The sequence below is a fragment of the Opisthocomus hoazin genome, chromosome 8, assembly GCF_030867145.1.
Source record: "Opisthocomus hoazin isolate bOpiHoa1 chromosome 8, bOpiHoa1.hap1, whole genome shotgun sequence".
NCBI lineage: Eukaryota > Metazoa > Chordata > Aves > Opisthocomiformes > Opisthocomidae > Opisthocomus > Opisthocomus hoazin.
In genome coordinates, this window is record NC_134421.1 from 22,335,457 (window position 1) to 22,357,461 (window position 22,005).

Below are 22,005 nucleotides of genomic sequence, written 5' to 3' on the forward strand. Positions count from 1 at the left end.
CCCCCGCCGAGCCACCCGCAGCCGGCGCGGCGGTGCCCGCAGGGCTGCCGGAACGACACGCTTCCCGGCTCGCGAGGGAGCTGCGCCCCGGGGCCCGGCCCCGCGCGGACAAAGGCCCGCCCCAGGGCACCGCTAACGGCCGCCGGGAGGGCAGCGACCGCGAGGCCGGCCCCGCCCCGCGCGGACCCCACCCCCCGCCCTCCCCGCAAGGAGGTCGGGCGCGAGCGCAGGCGCAGCCGCCGCGGCGGGGAGGGGGCGGGTCCGAGCCGAGCGGAACCGAGCCGTGGGGGCGGGGTCGCGAACTCTGACCTCCGGGAGCCGGAGCCGCCGCCGCTGCCCAATAAACCCGCCGGAGAGGCCGCCGGGGCTGCCAGGTGAGCGACTGCCCCGGCAGCGGGCGCGGCCTGGCGGGGGACGGAGACGGGTGGTGGCCGCCGCGCGCTAATGGTTGTGGGCCCGCGCGGCCGCCGGCCCGCCCGCCGCCTCCGCGGGGCGCGGCGCCGCCCGTCCCGCCCCGCCTCAGGCCTCGGCGCGTCCCGCGGGCCGCCTCGCGCCCCCCGACCTTTCACCTACAGGAACCGCTTTCGCCTCCCGCCGCGCCGTATCCGGGCGGCGCCGGCTGCCGCTTCCCGCCGGCGCCGGGGGGAGGGAGCCGCGGGCGCGGCGGCGGGCGATGCCACCCTTGGCTGGGCTCCGGCCCCCCCTGTCCCTGCGCAGCCATTTTGTGCGGGGCGCAGCTCTGCGAGCCCGGGCGCGGCCTCGCCGCCACTTCCCGCTCCCCGCGAAGCCCCCCCGGGGAGGGGGGGGATGGGGCGGCTGGACGCTCCCACTTCGCTCCCGGCGGCTCCTGGGCCCCCCGGGGGGTGGGTGGCCGTGCTGCCCCCGGGCCCCTCCGCCGCTTTGTGCCCGTCGGGTCCCTCTGCTCGGATACCCTGCCCGGGCTGAGGTGGCGTGTCCCGCCCTGCGCTCCGTGGGGTTTTGTGGGGGCAGGTGACCCTGCTGCTTTTTCTTTATTTGTCTCGTTGGGTGGGGTTTTTCTTTTAAGCAGCGGGGTTGGCGGGTTCTTTTTTTTCTCGCTGCCGTAGTACATTGTCTGAAGCGTGAAAAGGACAGCCCGTAGCTGTAGGGTGAACTTGCATCTGCCTGTTGGGGGGGGAATAGAGGAGATGGCGTGTGTTGTCCAAATAAACTTATGCATTGGGGGGGAAAAAAACCCCAAACTCTTTTGATACTGGTTTTACTGCGAGATGGTTGCGTGGACGTGGTTGTTGAAGAACTGAGTTAGGCATTCCTCTCGCGCAAAACCTCTGATCTGAAGCTCCTGATACCAGCATCAGCGAGGTGTGGCTGGGAAAGGTGTTGCGGTAGGAAGAGCTGCGTAGACTTCTCATAGGAAAATAAGATGGCAAAAAGTTAAATTAGTTTTCTGCAGGGCAGTTTCCATGTTTTGGAATCAGGATTGTGTATGTGGCAATAAAAGTGTCAGGGGAGGAGGTAAAACCTCATGTTACTGGGTGAGGTCGTGTTCACCTGGTGACTCTTTGTTCTGTGCTTTGCAACTTTAGATGGCTTTTTCTATAACAGCATTTCTACCTGAAAATAAATACTATTTTTTCCCCTGATAGTCTGTGGTAGCCAGTTGTGACATGAGATGTCCTAGTCCAACAGAGCTTTTAGCCCACAGCTTGCTCCTTCCTGTACAACTTTCTTCAGGGACACTTGTTTGAGGGAAGTCTTAAGGTCTGTGAAATGCTCTGCTCTTTCTCCAGAGACATTGCAGACCCTCTCTTATCACAGAACTAAGTGTTTTCATCTGATGGTGGTCAGCTGTGTGTGTGCACATGTGTGGTTAAGTGAGGAACATAACTGACATCAGCTGGTGGGGTGTACACTCCTCATGCTGCTGCAGTTGGTGCAGGCTGCTCTGTCTGGATGACTGGACACCACCTGTTAAGTCTCTTGCATTCTACTACAACAGATCAAGACACTTTTTTACAGAAAAGAGGTCGCAGTAGATAAATTAACTAGCTTTAACTTTCTCTCTCAATTCTTGGGGCACTTATTAATATTTCTGCTTTTCTTTCTGACTGTGTTTTCTTGTGAAACATTGTCTTGAGAGGAACAAATTTGGCGGCAGTTCTGGTATCTTCAGGAACAGCATCAGCCCAGGCTAGACTGTGGGAGAAGAGTGGGCATTGGGTTTTTTTTAAAGCCTACATTGATTTTTCTGGTGAAGTTTCTTAGCCTCTGAAGACAAAGCACCAAGCAACATGTGTAACTGAAGCTGACTCTGCTCTGGTGGAAGGGGGCTGGACCAGATGACCTCCAGAAGTACCTTTCAACATGAATTATTTCATGATTGTATTGTGTTATTAAGGATGTATGCAGGGGAACAAAACCCCAGTGATACTGTAGCATGCAGTTAAACGGTTCACAGGCAAAATATAATTGCAGAATGCTTAAAGCTAATGTGCTAGTGTGAAAACTAGCTCTCATCTGTAATGTGAAATCTAAATATTTACACTGGTAAGATTAGCTTGCTTGTTCCCTGTGCTCATACTCAATTTTTGTTTTGATTTGTGTGCTCATTGTGTCATGCAATTAAAATCTGTGCAGCCAGTGGAGTTGGAATTTCCTTAAAGTTTGTGAAGGAAAGTGGTTTCCCTGAAGAAAGTAATGTGTGTCTAATATATGGGTGCAGCACCACTTGCTGAAAGTAGGGATCTTAAATGTGCATAAGGAATAGTGGTGTCAGATCCTGGACTTGTACATGTTTGTTCTTCTGGTGGATCTGTCCTAAGAGTAGAGGCTGAGGGAGCTGGGCTTGTTCAGCCTGAAGAAGAGAAGGCTGAGAGGGGACCTTATAAATGCCTATAAATATCTCAAGGGTGGGTGTCAGGAGGATGGGGCCAAGCTCTTTTCAGTGGTGCCCAGTGACAGGACAAGGGGCAATGGGCACAAACTGAGGCACAGGAAGTTCCATCTGAACAGGAGGAAGAACTTCTTCCCTCTGAGGGTGACGGAGCACTGGAACAGGCTGCCCAGGGAGGTTGTGGAGTCTCCTTCTCTGGAGATATTCAAGACCCGCCTGGACAAGGTCCTGTGCAGCCTGTTTAGATGACCCTGCTTCGGCAGGGGGGTTGGACTGGATGACCCACAGAGGTCCCTTCCAACCCCTACCATTCTGTGATTTTTGTGATCCTGGCTGGCAGTGCTGCAGCTGGCAGAGCGGACCTGTGCCTTTCCTACTTCAGCAGCCATCCCGGCTGAAGCAGTTTTGATAGTGAGCTTTGCTAGCCCCTGTTGTTTTGGTTGATGAAGGTCAGGGAGCTCCCATGGGAGTTTCTGCTTTCCCAGAGCCGTGGGGGTAGTAACGTCCACCCTGAGACTCAGTGAGCAGCTGGGTTGGTCTGCGTGGGCATTTGTCACACACAGGCTGCAGTGTGCAACCCAGTACTGACCATCAGGGAAGACTAAACAATACCTAAGTTACTTTCTGGTAAACTTTTTACATTTTTTTTCCTCAGTGCTGTTTCAAACTGCTTTTAGCACTTTAAAATTGTGCCTTTACGTTATGGGCATAAGGTAGGCTGCTGCAAAACAGAGTTTCGTTAGTGGGAGAACGATGGATAAAACTGCAAAGGTGCAGTTGATCAGATTCTGACTCTGGTGTATGCAGACCTGTCCGTATTCTTACCCTTCAGTCAGCAGCTTTTGATTTCAGAGATTACTGCGTTAGGTAGTACCCGCCAAACTCTTAAAGCAACAAAGGATTTCTCTTCTGAAGAATCAAACTCTTAGTTTCCAGTTCTCTGAGATTGCGAGGTTGCTTGTGCTTTCTGAGTGAGTCCCGTGTATCTTATGATGCAGTGCTGCAGATTTTGTAAGGAATTCCATTCCTTCCTGAAAATCATGGTCTGAGAACTGCCTTTCTGTATCAATATTTAGATTCATTTTGTTGGTTTGGCCAGGCCTTCTGTGAAAAGCTGTTCAAATTTGTTTAAAATAAATTGCTTTAGTTAACTTGATAGTAAGACAGGCTGGACTAACTCAAGTATTTGACTGCCTTTGTAGGGAGTTAAACCAGGAACTTGAAAAACATAGACCACCAAAAACCTAAAGCTAAACTCTCTGCTGTTGTCATATTAGCTATAATTAGTGATTGTTTAATTCCAAATAAGTTGGGCTTGCTGTTTATAGCTTAGCAGTAACTTTGTGTTGTGAAAGCTCCCTGTTTGTTTTGGTAATATGTTTCCTTTGAAGTGTTAGCAGGGCAGCCAAAGTGTCAACATGACTAATGGTTTGCTTTTGCCCTTAACCGATTTAAGCAGAATATTTTTTTTCCAGAGTGCTTTGCATACAAGTTTATAGGAATTAAAACAAAACACATACCCTCTAGCAAAATCTAATGCTATGGAGCTGATAAAGCAAAAAAAAAAAAAACCAAAAAAAAACCAGGGAAGAGACAGATGATATTTACAATGCGTATTTTTATCTGAAACAATGTCAACACTGATTTACAGGAAGGATGTGTGGGAAACTCGGGGGTTTTTCTGAAGGAAGTTTCTGTGGATATTAACATGGGCAAGTTGTAAGAGGAGAGTTGTTGGGAGTGCTGTTGAATATGTTTGAGAGTCCTTTCCATAGTGTACCTTCATGTATCAGCTACCTTGTCTGTGGTTGTAGTTGGGCAAATGGTCTGAGCAGTCCAATCGCACCACGCCGATATGGGCAGTCTGGTGTTACACATAATTTGATGTAACAGTATGGGCTTTTACCAAAAGAAACAGTCCTTTTCTGCTTCTACCTCCTTTTCTTGTGTTACGTGTAGCAAGTGTTAACTGCAGGGTGAATACATTCAGAAGATGAGCTTATCTTACAGCTACATAACCACGAGGTCGGATGCAGAGGGGGGCAAAGCTGTCAGCCAGGAGTGGGGATGCCCCTCTTTGTGAAATGCTGTAATTATACCATAGTGGATGCCTCTCTGTGCTTGGAAAGAAGGGTTTGTGCTTGCTATGCTGTGTTAGCATAATCTTTGTGTGCCAGGTAGGAGAACAGACCTGGCTGAACCTCATCCAGCAAGGGGGAAAATCTTCAGTCAGCTGAACCTCCTGCTCTGGTTCACTCTGCAGCTTCAGCTCTGGTGCAGGGACCCAGTCTGGGTTTTTTTTTGTTCCTGCGCCATTGCAGGACTTTGCAAGCTTCAGGTGGAGGAGGTGCAGGCTGTGGCTGACATCACGCAGGGCAGTGTGACCTGATGAAATGGCTGTCTCCTTACCTAGCTCTGGCATGTAGCTAGTGCTCATGCGAGTGGACTCGCCTTGCAGACACCTGCTTGGCATTCTTTCGTCTTCCTTTCCCCCGTTGTTTGTGGGGCTGGTGAGATGAATCAGTTCAGTAGCTGCTCAGGCAGGGTCTAGAGATAGTGTGATTAAACCAACAGGCACCCAGGGCTAAAAGTGAGACTGTCCCTTTGGTGGCCCAGACTCTAAGAATGACTCAGCCATCTCCTGAAAATTATCCTAGCAATTCTGTTTTCTCATCTCTCCTCCCACTGTAGCACTCGCTTACATGAAAAAGCAATGAGAGCAATGATTCTAAATTAATTTTACAGGCATGCCTGCAAATGCATCTCTTTATTGTTGTTTGCCTTTTAATTATTCCTTTACACTTTTACAAGTGTCACTTCTTGCTTTGCTTGCCTGCAGGTTTAGCTCCTTCAGTTTCTTGTGGTTATCTGTCTCTTGCATATGTACTCTCTAAATCTTGATGTCATGCAAATTTAATAAACGGTATCTAACTAGGTGTCGAGTCACATAGATATTCCTTAGTTCATTGATAAAGACACTGTTACTTCTTTAAGTCTGCCAGCTGTTCTACCATCTTGAGCAATATGGTTTATAGAACAATAATCCAAGAATAGCTCATTGGGCTCATCTTGTATGCAGCATTGAGCAGAGTAGTGTCATTTGTTTCACAAATGTGTTTGGATTCCTTGGCTTAATTTATTAACTATAAAGCATTGCAGAATACTGTTCAGAAGTATTTAGAAATCTTAGTGCTTAAAACAAGTAACAGAACCCCCAGAGTTACTCTGACACTTGTAATCATAGAGGGATTGTTAAATGCTTTCTATTTTATGTGTAGGTATTTATTAAACAAGTTTGGCACAGGTTATGCTGAATTCTTAGTTAGTACATGATGATTCTGAGAATGGAAATGAGGACTAGTTTCCACTTTAAGGTACAGAGCAGCTGTAAGCCCAGTGTGATGACCTGAGCTAAAATAGCATATCCTTAGCTTATTTTCTGAGATCTGTTGAAATCATTTACTACTGAAGCAGTATGATTATAGAGAGATTAAGACAGTTTCTTCTAAGAGGGAATACTCTTTCAGTTAGCTTAAAAGGTTAATATAATGGAAAGCTTTCCTAAAGTCATGTTGATCTTCCTGTGTTTCTCTTTAGCGTGATATAAGAACAGAAAATTAACAATAATTTCTGCAGTCATAGCTAGTTAACATGCCTATACCTCAAAAGTATCTAGAAAGTTTGTATGTAATTTTATTAGTTCAAATGTGCATCTGATCTTCTGTAGGTGGATTTAATCTAAGAAAGACCCCTCTATTAACACACATTCCATACATGTGCATAGTCATTACCAGAATCACTGTGCATTCCATACATACAGATTTGACAGTGCCAACAGGGTGAGTTGATCTACTTAAATTTTACATCGTTTTTACACTAGTAGAGCTACACTGGCCAGGGTTATGACTTTTTTTTTAAAAGTAAACTCGAGATCTCTGGGGCGGACAGAATTTTCTTGAGTTGTATCTTCATACCGATGCAGTTTTTTCTTACTCGTTTAAAGGGGGTTACATCAGAATCAAGCTACTTGATAGTGGAGCAGCTATACCAACAGTGCAATGTAATAGAACAAGAGATGTCACCATTTCTGTCAAATAGAGGGTCCAAACATAAAGAAATACTCTTCCTGCTGCTGCTTTTAAAGTCCTATATACTGGTAGAATATTTTGAAATGCTATTAGTAGGAATGTTCTAATAGGATAATTAAAGTTGTATAACTTTTGTCCCCGGAGAAGGGTGTGAGTTAAACACTGATGTCTTCTGGGTATAACAGTACTAGTGGAGAGGTTAGGCCTTCTGATTACTCACCCTCAGATCTACTGGCTGTTCTCATGGGAATGTTTCATAACCCATTTCAGTTGAAGTAAGCCAAAAACAATTTAGAAAGTAAGTCTTTCCTAAGTTATTTTGACTGAAACATTGGGGAAACTCTAACACATAAAAACTGAGGAAGAAGTAGAGAAGAGTGGTTGAATTAGTGCAAGTTGATGAAAGCTTTCCACTGACAAGGTGCTTCATGGAGTGCTTATCTAAAGTAGCAATGGAAAACCATTGGCAGTGATGCCAGGTTCAACACTGGCAAGTTTGGGCTAACACTGATGATAGCGATGTATTTAAAAGTAACTCTGAGTCCTCCTGCCAAGAAGGCTCACTAACTCATTTACTAGGGGCATAAACTAGTAATATTTACGTAGGATTTACATACAGAAAGAGATTCTGGTTACATTTCGTTTGAGTCTGAAGATCGAAGAGATGCAATAAATGCACTGTAAGTAATACAGAGGAAGTCTAATTTCTGTCTCTTGTCAAAATGCCTGCTTTTAGATGCTGCTTCTAATTGGGCTAGGGGATTAAGGTTTTGAAAAGGAGATGGATATACAAGTCTGTCTCTCCCTGAGTTAGTTTCTTTATCAAGGGTTTTTAAAGAGCTTCTTTTTTTTTGTTTATTTAATTATATGGGAAGTAATACTGTCAAGCACTAGATAAATAACTTTGAAAACAACTGCAGTGATTATACTTGTAAAGCAGGTCTAATCAGTATAAATACAGATGCTAACACTTGTGTTACTCTGTACCTAGAGCAACAGAAGAGCCTTACTGTGTTTGGTATCTTCTAAGAAATATTTTTCCCTGGCCACAGAAATTTACCACTAATGAGAAGAGACAAATGGATCGTCACAGATTGAGAATACAAGAGTACAAAAGTAGAATATACTGGACAGTTGGAGAGGCAGTGATCGAATTATGTTGACAGTCTAAATGTTGCTGGTTTTGACATTGTTGTCAGCAGCACATCTTCCTTAAGACAAAGGAGGGTTATGTGTGTGTTTTGTAGAGTTTTAGAAAAAGCATTTCCAGTCTTAATGGCAGATCTGCAAAAAGTTGTAGAAGGAAGTAAGAGCTTAAGCAGTGAGCCGTATCATTAGCTAAATGGTCATGGGACAAAGCATTTATTAACACTTCATTTTTCAGAACCTTCATGGTAAAGGTAAAGGCAAGGGTCTGAAGTCTGATGTGAAAAAGGGAAAGCAATTGAGCAATTAAACAATAATTGCTGTAAGCAACTGTGGATTTGCTGTTTGAAGCAGTGAGTGAAGAAGAAAATTTTTGCAAGAGTATTCAAAGTGAGATATGAATGAGGTAAAATTTGACTGGGCAGTGTTTGCAGGCAGCTTACTGCTTCATGTATTGGCAGGAGCTTTGGCTCTCCTCCTTACCCCTGTTGGAGTAATTATATAATGGTAATATTATTACAGTTCTTTTAATTGTGGGACACTAAAAAGGAGATCCTAAAAGTATGTGCAGGTTTTTTCATGTTGTGTTCTCTGGTCTCTTAGAATTCCAGCTCTTACCCTTTTGTTGTTCTACATAGCTTTAGAGAGGAAATACTAATGCAATTAGTCTTTAACTAGTATCTGGATAAAGTTTGGTTTATCTTGATTTGTCTCGTTGCCTTTGAAAGGAGAACAAAGCATTGTCAAGGAGGAGAACAAAGCATTGTCAAGGAAGAAACCATCAATTATTTGACTCAGTCTATTTCTTTCCGATAGTAGCAATAAAAAACATTTCTTGTATGTTGCCTGATGTGTGCTTTGAAGGTGTGTGGCATGGTTTGGACAAGTGTGAAAAAAAGAAGCATATCTGAAATCAGGAAGATTCACATTAGATGAGAACACCTTGAAGATTACTTCCAGTTCTTGAAGATCAAAACTCAGACTGTGGTGACAGTTATTTAGATCTTTACTGGGAAATGACAGTATGTTCTAAAGTGTTTAAGGAATATTTCCCATTTTCAGGTAGCTCTGAGTTTAGAATACATTCATAATTTCATGTGAAACAGTTCAGCTTTTAGGAATATTGGCTGGAGTAACTCAGGAAAAGAAGCTTTTAAAAACATGAAAAATGTGCTAAATTTGTGAGTGTACAAAGTAGAAGAAAAAACAGCTAAAGCATTTTTTCCGCTTAATTCTGTGCAGGGATCTCTAAAGAGTATTAAGCATATCTGATCTGAAGTCTAACATAGATACTTCAGGTAAGCAAAAGATGAACTACAAAACTTTTTACATCTGTCCCAAAGTTAGCTTAGAATTTGCAGATAGCCGGTTCTCCTTGGCCTGTCCTGCCTCTTCGTCTCCAGTGTCAAGAGGCACAGCCTAACATGTAGCGACTGCCCAAAGGGGCAGCCTTGCTGCTTCGCGTGAATGAATTATCAGCTCCCCACCACCAGCGATGGAAAGGCAGGTTTGCCACCATGTTCCTCTTCCTTTTTTTTTCCTCCCTCCCTTGTTGTCTAACAACGTGCTCTCCCTTTTGCCTGGGTTCAGTGAATCTGACCACAGAGTAAATTAGTTCAGCGTGCTTACCCAGCGGGTGTTTGGTGCATTTCAGCTAGGTTAGTTTTATGTCTTTTGGTGAGTTGAATTGTCCTAGTGTGTGGTCAACACCACCACAGCTTGGTCAGGGTCAGCAGGACCTCCTCCCCAGGCGAGAGCTGTAATTCTGTTCAAACTGCCTTTGAAACTATGCGCTGACTCTACAAATGAGAAGGAGGTTTCTGCCAGTTTGGTTCGTCGAACCAGCTCCTCAGAGCATTGTGTGTATACCAGTGCCAGCACAAGAAGAGATGAAATAACAAAGCAAAAGTGGGGAATGGGATAGGAATGCCTGTTGCAGCCATTTCAGCAGTTGAGCTGTGGCATGAAATGCTGCCTGAAAGTTTGTCATTTAAGTGTTGAAGTTGGTGAGGTTTTTCACCAGTATACATGCTCTTCAGAGCAGAGTCATGTGGTTTATTGGAGGTGATTTAAGCTAAGGCATTTCAGTACAGAGTACTGTTGTTACAAATACTGGATCTGTCAGTTAGTGCCCTCGTGTTTAGGGATCACAGAGTTAAATAAAGCAACAACTCACCAAAGAAACCTACTACTGAATGTTTATGCAACTTGAAATTACAAGTGTCAAAGTAGAAAACATCGTGCAATTAATCTGTAAATTCTTGTCAGTAATACTCTTTAATTTCACCTTAAAAAAAATGAGAAAAGGGACTAATCCTGTAAAATGTATCATTTTTGCATTGTAAGTAATTACAAGTTACACTTGTTACAAAGGATGTGTTTGCAGTGCATGAAGTTGTGCACCAACAAGAGCCATAGCCTCACGTATGCCATGTCAGGTAAACGAGGGAGGAACCTGATTCTCATTAGCCTTTGTTTTAGGATGTGGCTGAGTGATATTTGCAAGCATCAGACACACTCATCAGTTACAATTTTTTTTTTTCCTTAAAGTCTGTGGAAATTCCATCTCCTCAGGTGAAAATTAAGATTAATCTCTACTTTAAGAGCTCTGATACATAATCAAGGACATCAGTGCAACTCCTGACAGCACTCCTAGCTGTCATCCCACCCATACTATACAGATGGCCAAGGTGCTGTTGAGCCAGTTGCTGAACATTGCAGTTTATTGCATGGCATTTTAATACAAATTGTAAAGACAGGCTTCAGAATAATGCACTGCTGTCTGGTGATTCAGAAGTAGTTCATCCGCATGAACACTTTGCGTGAGAAGATGAAATGGAGGATTAATTCAGCAATGGTGTTCTAAGCTATGCTGCCTCTGCTTATAAAGAGCAGTTGAGGTTAAGTTTTAAGTTTACTGCTGTTGAAGTTTGACCAGTGTTTCAGACTGGTCACCTGCTTCTGAGAATTTGAATCAGTGCTTTACTCACTAGCAAGAGCTGTGGTGGGACTGACTGCGAAGGAGTGCTGATTTGCCCAGGTTTTTTTGTACACAAAGGAATTTCACCTGCTGAAGTGAAGCCAGCAAAAGATCATATCCTCATAATCAGTATAACTTCATAGATCAAGGCTGATGTACATTTATCTTAAGAAGTCGCTGTGTTAAAAAAAAAAAGTCACCAGAGGGATATATTGGCATTTATCGATTTTAAACAGCCTTAGTTTATTTTTATTTACAGGTTCACTTCACAACAGAAGTTTAAAAACGCAGTGTTGCAACAGTGTAAATGCACCAGTACATTTTATGCCTGTAATAAGACTGTTTTTAACTTAACTCTGAGCTCTTAAACTTAAAAGTTTGTGAGTGAAAGCAATTAAAGTTTTGCAGCTTCTCCATAAATGAGTTTATCACCATTTATAACTCAAGACCTTTACAGCTCTACAGTATAGCCTCAAAAACAGGTCATCCCAAGCTCAGTGCCCTCAAAAACTGAATTCACAGTGAAATAAATAAGGCTTTACCAGAAGGATGGTGCTTTGTGCCAAAAAACTTGACTGTATCTATATTTTTTTATTTTTATTATTTAATGATGGCTTTGACAAAACTTCCAACACAACAATGTGTAGAGCTAATACCCCCTTCCTTTTGTTCAAATGATAGGTTTTCTAAAAAGAATCCAGTGGGAAGATTAATCTTAAACCAAATGAGGCCTCAGATTGCCAAGTTCTAATGCATGCATGAATATGCAGAAAAACAGTACAGTCTTCTAATGCATCAATTACTGTTTTAAAAACTAGTTAAAAAACTGTTTTCATAGCTCTTTCATTATATAGCAGTTACCAGTTGGTACTGATACGAATTATATCTAGGAAAGAACCTAGTTACTGTGTTAGTCAAACTTTTTTTTTTATAATTGTAAAGGTATACTAACAATTTCTGCCACTTCAATTATCTCACTTAAGTGCAAGTGATGAGCAAGTGAAAAGTTTTTGTTTTGGTCTGAGGTTTCTGTGTCTCAACAGTATTGGGATGTATGGGATTCATACTTAAAGCTCATAGCTGGTGAATTCATGACTATGATCAAGAATTTATGCAGTTTCAAGATAAGTTTCCTTCTTATTTTTTCTATTTTTATTATTAACTGCTTGTAGGTAAAAAGAATATTTTTTCCGAAGATGTGCTGTCAGGTGTACAGTGAAACACTAATGTTAAAATCAGCATTCTTAAAAGCTGTGCTTAAGTGGTGGATGAAACCCTGAATGATGGACAGTCAAGTGTTTGTAACGCTTTTTTGAGGGATTTTTTTTTTTCTGAGAGTGGTGCCATTTACAAGTCATACTCTAAAGATTACAGTTGTTGAGAAAAACCTCCTTGAAGGTGCTTTGAATGGAGAGGTGACATTCTTCAAGTTCAGAAATAGCTGTGTTCGGTAACTCCAGTGAACACAGGTTTCTCTTTCTTGGTTCTGAGAATCACATTTCAAAGAAAATCTTTTTGACCAGTAAAATTCTTCTGATTGGGGAGGGATAGGTGCATCACTTGTTTAGGGAGTATTAATCTAGTCAGGCTTTCAAAGTCCGTTGTGATTTCATTAGGTTTTTATTTAACAGTCATCACCTTTAAAGCAGTTTGATTCTAAACAGTTGGTCAAAGGATTTGCTTACCACTGCCCTTTGGGTTTTCTTTAATTTTGTTTATTTGGGGGGCATTTAGACTGTACTGCTACAGCTGAGTACGTCTTGGAGGTTGTGGTTGAGTAACGCTATTATGTTCCAAATTCCTTCCTACTTTTTTCTCATCTCTAATTTAGGATTTCTGCAAAAATAATAGATCATCAAGACAGGGAATCTCTTTTAGAGCACCTCTTACACTGCTCTAAAGAATACAACAGAGTATGCTTACGTTGCTCCTAACAGCAAGAATAAAGGATGCCTATGGCCATTTCCAGATTTGAGAGAGCTGAGTATTTTCGGTGTTTTATGAGCACTGTTTGATAACACTGAGTTAATAATGTAAAAATACCTGCTCTCTCTCTCATAGCTGTTCATCTTGCTCACAAGAAAGAGATCTTGTTACAGACAGTTTAGCAGCAATAGAGAATTCTGCCATAATCAGTATAAATTCTCCCCATGCTCTTGGTGAGGATTTGGCAGTATGGCAGAGAACGCAGTCTAAGCTCAAAGAACACAAAGTGCAACATCTTAAAGATGAGACACCATTTAGTTCTGTGTTGGGACTTGAAAAGGTCAATAGCTGTTAACTGGAGGGCTAACTACTAAGAGATTGAAAAGTCTGTGCTGAAGAGTATTTCTGCTAGAGAATACAAAGTTTAGCTGTAAATAGGCTTGTGTGTGTGGAACTTTTATAACTGCGCTGCTTTCGTCGCATTGTTTTTAAAAGTAGCTTTGACTATCAAGGTTCTCACAATTAGGAAGTAATACCCTTCCTAGAACTAGGAGGTGAGGCAAGAAGATAGATCCCTGTCAATCTCCTAATTGTACAGTACTTTAGCTTGTGGACCAGAAGTCTCTGCTAGGCCACTTCACCATCGTAAGTGTTGCCTGTTTTGTCCTCTGGCTGTATGTTGCTTTTTTTTCCTCCTCTCTTTCTTGTTTCTTCACCAGGTTCATCTGTAAGATCCAAAAATAAATGTGTCTAAGCTCCAAGGCTCATCTTGCAACACTTTATAGAGCTGTGGGAAAATATGGGAGACTTCAGATGGCTTAAGATGATGTAAATTTCTGTTGCTGTGGAAAGGTGTGATCTACAGTTCCCCTCCACCACTGGTACAGCAGTGGCGTTTGCATGGTAATAGAGCAAGTGCAAGTCATTCCTTGGACTGAGAACTAACATGGACAAAAATAAAACTTCACTGTTGGCTGTGAAGTCACAGACGTACCAGTGCTGGCAACAGGGAGAGAGGTTGAAAACTCAGGCCAAGAGATAGATTAGGGCTAGCCCTTTTGGTGACAGAATTGTTTTGAATAAGGTAGTAATGAATCTGCAACATTAAAAGACCTTTCTTCCTTGTTAAGACTGTGGACAAAGTACTCATGGAGGCTTGGAGAAGTCAGATCTCCCCATCTTTAATTTACTGAGTTTGTAGCAAAAATATTCATGTGTTATGTTAATTTGAAGTGATTGTATGGCAGAGAACATTAAAGAGAATCTTTAATTATAATTTTGCAGTGCCACAGGTATGATAGGTAAGAAATTTTTTTTATTCTTCATGTCTGAGTCAATTTCTGTAAAAGTTGTTTTCCAGATTTTGCTTCCTGTGCAGTTTCAGCATTTGAGCTCAGGCTTTTACTAGATGAACAGTAATTTAAGCTTTTCTTTTCACTGAACTGTATTGTTCATTTCCATGTGCTGCTGAGTTGGTGCAACACAGCTATAGCAGTAATAATTAGTATTCAGGATTCTTGTTGGAACATGCTAATTCTGCAGGCTGAAGCACTAGGACTTTTAGAATAGCATTAAATAAAGTAGCTGTAGATTCTGTTGGTAAATATGTCTAAAATTAAGAAGGTCATAACCATACTTTGGTATGGGAGGGATTATAGATCTGGCTTTCCTGATGAGAAAATTATATTGTTGTAGTCTAGTTTGTTTCAGAAAAATAATGTAGAAAATGCTAGAGACAGTGATTGCAGAATGGAAGATATTACTGCTGTCTCAAAAGGCTGACAGGAAAACTTGTATTCTCCATGAAATTGATTTACTGCTCCAAATAAGCTTTCTTGTGCATAGCTCTTTTAAGCTAGACACTTGGTGAAGTAAAACTTCAAACGGTGAAGTAAAACTTCAAAATTAGATAATCGTTTCTTGTGTCCTTGAAAATATCTGCACAGTAGACCTATAAGGAGATAGTCAAAAGATTTTGCAAATCAAACTGCTTTCAAAATATTGGGGATTTTTTGTAGTTGCAAGCAACTCTTGTTGTTCCTGTAGCTAAGAAAATAGTGCATTTTTGAGTTGTACAGTATTCCAGGTGGGAATGGACGTCAGGAGGTTTCTAGTCCAAAGCCCCACTCAAAGCAGGATCAGCTCTGAGATCAGACTAGAATTTCAGTGTTTTACTTAGTTTACTCTGAATTTTTGGCAAATTATCATACGCGCAGTATTTCCAGTATGTGAAATTGTCATCAAACAGTAAGGTCTTCCTTTGAAATAACCCTGCAGAGAGTTTATCTGTTTTACCCAGAAGTGTGTCTGTCTTACTAAGTAGTTCTCTAATTTGCTTTTAAGACATTAAACATTTTTAATGCAGTAGTACTAATTTCTGGCACTGTGTGTGTGAACAAGGCAGTATTTTGTTGCTAGTGTTTTTTTTAAAGGAAGAGAACATTTGATAAAACACATTGGCTGTCTTGAAAAATCTAAGTGCTCTGTGAATAGTGATGGTGCGGCAGCTCACCTCATGCGGAAGTGGGTTAATAGAGTGCTCCTGCCGGGCTGCTGACATTTATTAGATCTTCTAAGGAGACAGTGCTTTTCAACATAAGCTTCAGTCTCATATGCTGTATGTGTATGTCTGTCATCTTTTGTCTTACTTAACTAACAATGCAGCGTGCTGGTGGGTGATTAAGAATGGTCTACAGTGCCCAAATATTTCTATAGTCTTCCCTTCCACACATTGTTCAGGGCTTACTATACTGCTATGCACACTTCCAAGGCCTGCTGTTCTTGTCCCAGTCAAGGGAAGTCTCTCTTTCCAATTACAAGAGCAGAATGAGCTGAAAAATTAGTTACATTTTTATTTGCATAGTTGATTGAGAAAGTTTAGAGATCACTGGGTTAGAAGATAGTTCCTAGAAGTTCTAGCAAAGTTAAAGAGTGAAAACCAACGAGCTATATATAGAGCCTTTCTATAAATGGAACTACTTCCATTAGCATTCTAACTTTTCGTATGAATACACAGCACCATTCCTGTTTGTGAAATAAATCAACAAATTTTTTATACTGTATAAAAAAATCCTTTGTACTGACAGCATTTATTCTTACGTTCATACAGAAAAATGTGTGTCGGTATTAAACATCTTTATAACTTTGCCTGCAGTGAGAAGGCTGTGTAACCTGTGTACCTTGTATAGTTGAAACAAAGCAAATTTAGTATATAGACAAATCCTTTAGTGTAAGAGTACTGTCTTGGTTCATAGAAGTAGTAGATATGACTGGGTTTAATACTGCTTTTGTCAGGAAATTTAAGTGTTTATGGTGCTTCATAATTTGTGTATGTTCCTTTTAAGTACTTGTCCTGGTTTCGACTGGGGTAGAGTTAATTTCCTTCCTAGCAGCAGGTATAGTGCTGTGGTTTGGATCTACTGTGAGAATAATGTTGATAAAACACTGATGTTTTGGTTGTTGCTAAGTAGTGCTTACATTAAGTCAAGGACTTTTCAGCCTCCCTTGCTCTGCCAGCGCAGAGGTGCACAAGAAGCTGGGAGGGAGCACAGCCAGGACAGTTGGCCAAAGGGATATTTCATACCATATGACATCATGCTCAGTACACAACCTGTTAAATTGTCTTTATCTCAAGCCATGAGTTTTACTTTTTTCCCCAGTTCTACTCCCCATCTCACTGGAGCGGGGAAGGAGTGAGCAAGCGGCTGCATGGTGCTTAGTTGCTGGCTGGGGTTAGACCACGACGGTACTGCCTGGTGAATATTTGTAAATTGGTACTCAAACAAACAAGGCATACATCTGTATAATTCATGCTGCAGTAATGTAGTAGTGTCTGTTAAATCCTGTAAAATTCTTATGAAGATTTGGACTTCTTGCACTCTAGCTACAGTATTGATGGCAAAACAGCATCTTTTTTTAGAACGTGTATATTTCCTACCCCCAAAGTAGTGTCCTATTAATTACAAAATTGAAACACTCTTGTTAGTACTAAAAAAATCACTATGACATCAGAAAAAGTTTGATCCCCCCTTGATTTGCACTAACAAAATTGGCTGTGTTCCAGTTTTTAAGATGTTAATTACGCCCCTGCTGATGTCATGGTCGGTAATAAACTTCTGTTCTCACAGGGAGTTTATTATATTGTTACTCTTTGGGAAAGCAGAAGGAGAAAAATAGGAAGTCTCTGTGTGAGTTATTTAAGTAAAAAGATACAGAAGTTTACAAATAGAAAATAAATTACTACTTTTATAGTATAATCAAATTTTAAATTCTGCAGGGATATTACTTTCAGACAACTATGAATACACTTATGTGAACTATATTTTCCCCAAGGTATTTTTACTATTGAGGCTATAGATATTAAGCATCTTCTTTCCTTTCTTTGACAGGGAATTCTGGTGATTAAAGATCATGTCAACCATAGAGGAACTGGGCCATCAAATTATTGAACAGCAAATGGGAGAGGTACATAAATTTTGAGTCCTGATTAAGAGACTTTGAATAATAAAATGCACAGACTGATATGTAAAAACCAAAATCCTGAGAGAAAATAGTTTTTAGTACACCCAAAGGTTCCAGAGACTCTCCCATGGAAGACTAGAACAACTTATTATGTCCATTTTAAAGTTATGCTGCAAAGTCTTTCTTGCCAAAGTTTGCCCCACAGAAAAGAAGCTAAGGAAAATCTAGGAGTGTTTCCAGTAAGTGGCTAGCTGTTCAGCTCTGCGTTTTGGGCTTGCAGTGGCCTTCAGAGATCCCTCTGGTTGTAGAACTGCTTTGCTTACTTTCTGCTACAAAATGTACAATCCAGAGAGTTGTCAGTACATAGCTTTTAGTTTCCAATAAAGCAATTGCTTCAGTTGTCATTTTTGTTTTCGTGAATAAAGGTTTGCTGTGCTCTTCAGTGTAAAACATTCGTTGGTGTTTGGTATACGTCAAAAGGAAGATTGGACTCTTGTTTCTGCTAACTTCTGGTTTTCCTTTTCTGTAACCTGTGTACAGAATCTGTGTACGGCAGCCAGAGAACTGCCAGAGATGCACAGAGAGCTTGGGAGTGTGGATGATAGTATACTTATCTAGAAGGTTTCATCACAGTATAGTCTGTTTAAAATTAGCACCTCTTTAGATTAGATAGAAGCAGTATCTTATTTATCTTAAATAAATAGCATTTTTTAACTTGAAATACCACTTTTGGTTTCTTGTCTAGACTTACTGTTCAAGTAACTTTATTTCCTCTGTGTTGATTTCATGTAGAAAGGATGGGGGGTGGGATGGTTAATTCTGTTCTATATAAATTCTTACAGCTTTTATTGTTGTAGCATCTGAGTTGTGCTAAGGCTGTCTCAAAGGACAAATGTGATTCGTGTGATGTATGGTGTTTTCTTTCACTCATCCTCTTTATAGGTGAGAATGGTGTGTCTAGTGTGGAGTATTTTTTGGTGATATAGTTCCTTGTGGAGGTCTAAATAGGACTATATTTCCTGGTTTTGGCATAGTTTGGGTTTAGGTTTTTTTTTTTTTCCTACAGACTGGTCAAAGCTAGCTGAAGCATACATTCCACTCCGGAAGGAGGATGGTGTGATGATGGTGTTTAGCCATCGAGAGGGTTGTTTCTCAATTTCATAATGTGATTCTGACTTACTATCTCAGTGCCATGGCAGAAGGAAGGTCCTTTTTCTGTTTCTTACTTTCTTTAATTTCCACACTAGGAGCAGGCTGACCCAGCCAAAACAAGTGGAAGGCTTTCTGCTGGGGTTGTGTTTGGAGCAGGGTCTGAGAAGGCTTTGATGAGTGCCAGAGCCAGCGCAAAGGGGACGGCTGGTAGCCAAAGGAAGGCAGGGGAGAAGGCGGAGGGGGTGGAGTCATGATGCTGCAGAGAGCTGTGGGCTGTTCCTGGTCGTGGTGAGACTGCAGCCTCACAGTTTTCATGGATATTCTGTCAGCAGTGTAGATTCGGGTTTGTCTTTTAGCAAGGCTTTACTGTGCTTGAGACAGTTGCATCTTACTTAGCAGCAGTGTGGCTTAAGCATTCCCCAGTCCTCACTTAGCTCCTTATTCTCACACTGTGCTAGTCTTGCTCATGTAAGCTCTCTGTGTCGTGGTGTGGGCGACAAAACTGGATCAAATAAAATGACGGGATAGTGGAGGAAGGTCTTCTCCCTCCCAGTTGGGGTCAGTTCCCTTACGTGGTACAAGGTGCAGCCTAACCTGCCACATGCTTAGAAGGACTGAAAAGCATCACCCAGGGCAGAGCAAAGTGGGACTCCGTAAGCCAAAATTACTGTCAAAGGTGCTTGCCGTGCATGAGCACACTGCCTGAAAGGTGGAGTTGGCAAGCAAAGTGGTCTGACAGGGGGCTTCATGTAATCCCTTGCATTCTTACCTACCTGTGACATACCGGCTGCAATTGCTTGGTGGTGTTCCTATACGATGTAAAGCATTGGAAACCATAGTTTAAGGTCTGTGGAACTTCAGCAATATTTTTGCTAGCATTTGTAATTCTCTTGAATGTTGAAATAGTTTTAATTGAATTGACAAGAAGAATTTACATGAGTAGAACATGAAAGGAAGACGACAGGTGTTGCCATTCTGAGGAGGATGGAAAGTGCTCCTGTGTCTCACTGAAAAAACGGTCAGAAGTGTTCTGTGACATAGGTTTTGATTTCTTTGTAATATTAATTCTTGTTCATGGAGCATTTTAAAACACAAAATTACCACAAACTATTTTGTGATGATGTTCACAAACATGTGTTTTTGTTAATGTAGGGCTTTTTTGCATAAAAGCAAAAGTTATTTAAGAAAAAAAAATTTATAGCCTTGCCTATATGGAGCATTGCACAATGTTTATCTTTTCTCAAATTCTGCCAACTGCTAATTATTTTTTGCTGAGTGTGAGATAGTTCATATTTCTACATCAAGATCACATTCTCTGATTCATGTAGGGAAGTTGTCAAGATCCCACAGCAATCTTTCTGTAATCTGTGGTTGGGTACACTAAGTAGGTGATGCTTTGTTCCCGCAGTCCTGCCAGGTAACAGTAACAGAAGAAAGCTACGTATTTGTTGAAACAGAGTCTGTCATACACATAGAAAATAAAATTTTTAACAAATACTGCAGTTATTCTTACCAGTATTTTTTTTAAACTGCAGTAAAAAACTGTATTCTGCATAGAAGTAAAACTATCAAGCTGACATTTTATGGGGTTGAAGAGCAGTTTTACCTTACACAACATACAGATCATGACATTTTAAGGGAGCAAGCATAGAACAGTCCTGGAAATACGTAGCTTATTTTGTAAAGCAAAGATAAGTTCACATAAAACTCTGATTGCCTGTCAGTCACCACTTGTACGTGTCATTTGAAAGGCTGATGCAGAATTCTAGTGGTTGCAATTATCTCTTTCAAACTGTAAATGTTGCATACAGCAGCATTATACAATGAACACTTCTTTGTCTTTTACTTAAGCAAAGAAGTGGATGAATTGTTTGAATGTGGAAAGTACTCGTACTCATGAAAAAATGGGTATTTTTAGAAAGCAGTGTTCAAAAATGGCTTGGGCAGTAGTCTGACAACCATGTCCTTTGATGGTGCTGGCAGTTTAAGCGATCCCCCCAGAAGCTTAATCCCACTCTCTCATTGGCTCTGATGCGTCTGCTTCTGAGTGTTGCCGAGATCTGGGTTGAAGCCTTGATCTGTGCTAAGAATAGTCTTTGTCTGTCTGTCTGTTTGCTGGGCTGCTTTCAGCCTGCTTCGGTGTCCTGTTCCAGATCACCAAATGACGAACCAACCAGTTTCAGTTTCACCTACCAAGCTGAAGGGATAGGAGTGAGTAGGTTATAAGAGCTGAAAGTGGTACCAAAAGTAATGCCTTGTCGGGTCAAATTGCAAAATCGGCTTAGGCTGATGGTAGCTTGTATTTCTGCTGTAAGGGGAAGTCTTACCCACCCACTGCTCCTTCCCCTTCTCATACTCGCCTCCAGCTGCGTGTTCGTGCCTCCTTTCTTCTGCTGGTACAAGCATTTGCATGGTGGTGTGGTTGCAAAACCAGGATGCTGATCCAGGAGGAGTGAAAAAGCCTCAACCTGTTATGAAACAGTACCTTTACTGCGATATATCTGTATATTCTCTATATCATTGGGGGGCAGGGGGCAGTTGAAGAGGAGCATTTTTGTAATGGTGTAAATACTGGGAATTATTATTAATACATAATTGCAGGAAGTTCCAGAGTTTTTGAACTGCAAAAAGTTTAGAGAGTTACTCAGGAACTTAAGACAAAAATTTCAGTTTGAGAGTATCTGTAAACTCTGTGAAGACAAACTGCCTTTGTACTGCGAAAAGTCTGGCCCTATAGCAGCTGTGCTTCTTAATTTTTATTGACAAATAATGTAATGAATAATATTTTCCCACATATACCTTTGGCTGTAGCATGTGAAAAAAATTTAAAATATTGATAGTTATTAAAACACTTGCACAAATTGTGTCTGAGAGCATTCACAGAGAGATTTAAATTTGTTTCAAGATAGACTGCTTGCCAACTTCATGCATTTCATTAATTTTCTCTGATGTTCTTGGTAGTTCCCTGGTATAGAATTCTGTTGCTCTGTTTTTGCTGCTTTAACAGGAAAAACAGAACAGAAAAGGCTAATTGCTGTGTTTCCACTCCAGAAATTCTTTTGTCACTTTAAGTAAGCCATTAAGGTATAAGTATTTTAGTGTACCTGTACCACAGCTGTCGTGAGAGGTACTGTGTCTCATGAACATCAACAGTAATAAATATTCAGTCTGATTGATTCACATGGACTTGTCAATGATGAATTGTTTTACTTAATGTGTTTCTGAATTTCAGTTTGGAAAGTATTTAAAAATGTGTTTAAAACAGTGAAACAAACAGAATTTTCCAACTAGCAAAATTAAGCTATTAAATTAGATTACAAGCATTTGCAGTCCTTGTACAGTAAGTGTTTCAGACTTTCCATAGCCTTGTGCAGAGAAAT

The 22,005-nt window shown here is 41.3% G+C and overlaps 1 protein-coding gene across 5 annotated transcripts in view; it reads left to right on the forward strand.

Annotated features, from left to right (window-relative positions):
- The first annotated feature begins 220 nt into the window (after nt 1-220).
- The window catches only part of NR2C1 (nuclear receptor subfamily 2 group C member 1), a 64,006-nt gene continuing 42,221 nt past the window's right edge, over nt 221-22,005 (forward strand). For 2 of the 5 annotated variants that reach the window (XR_012764723.1, XM_075428082.1), the window contains exons 1-2: nt 221-374; nt 17,401-17,476. Coding sequence is in view for 3 of the 5 variants with exons in the window: in XM_075428082.1 (XP_075284197.1) it covers nt 17,423-17,476 (54 nt within the window). In the remaining 2 variants the exon portion in view is untranslated. Of the gene's footprint in view, nt 375-16,449; nt 16,768-17,400; nt 17,477-22,005 lie in introns of those variants that run through there. The other 3 variants (XM_075428085.1, XM_075428083.1, XM_075428084.1) reach the window with 3 other exon arrangements.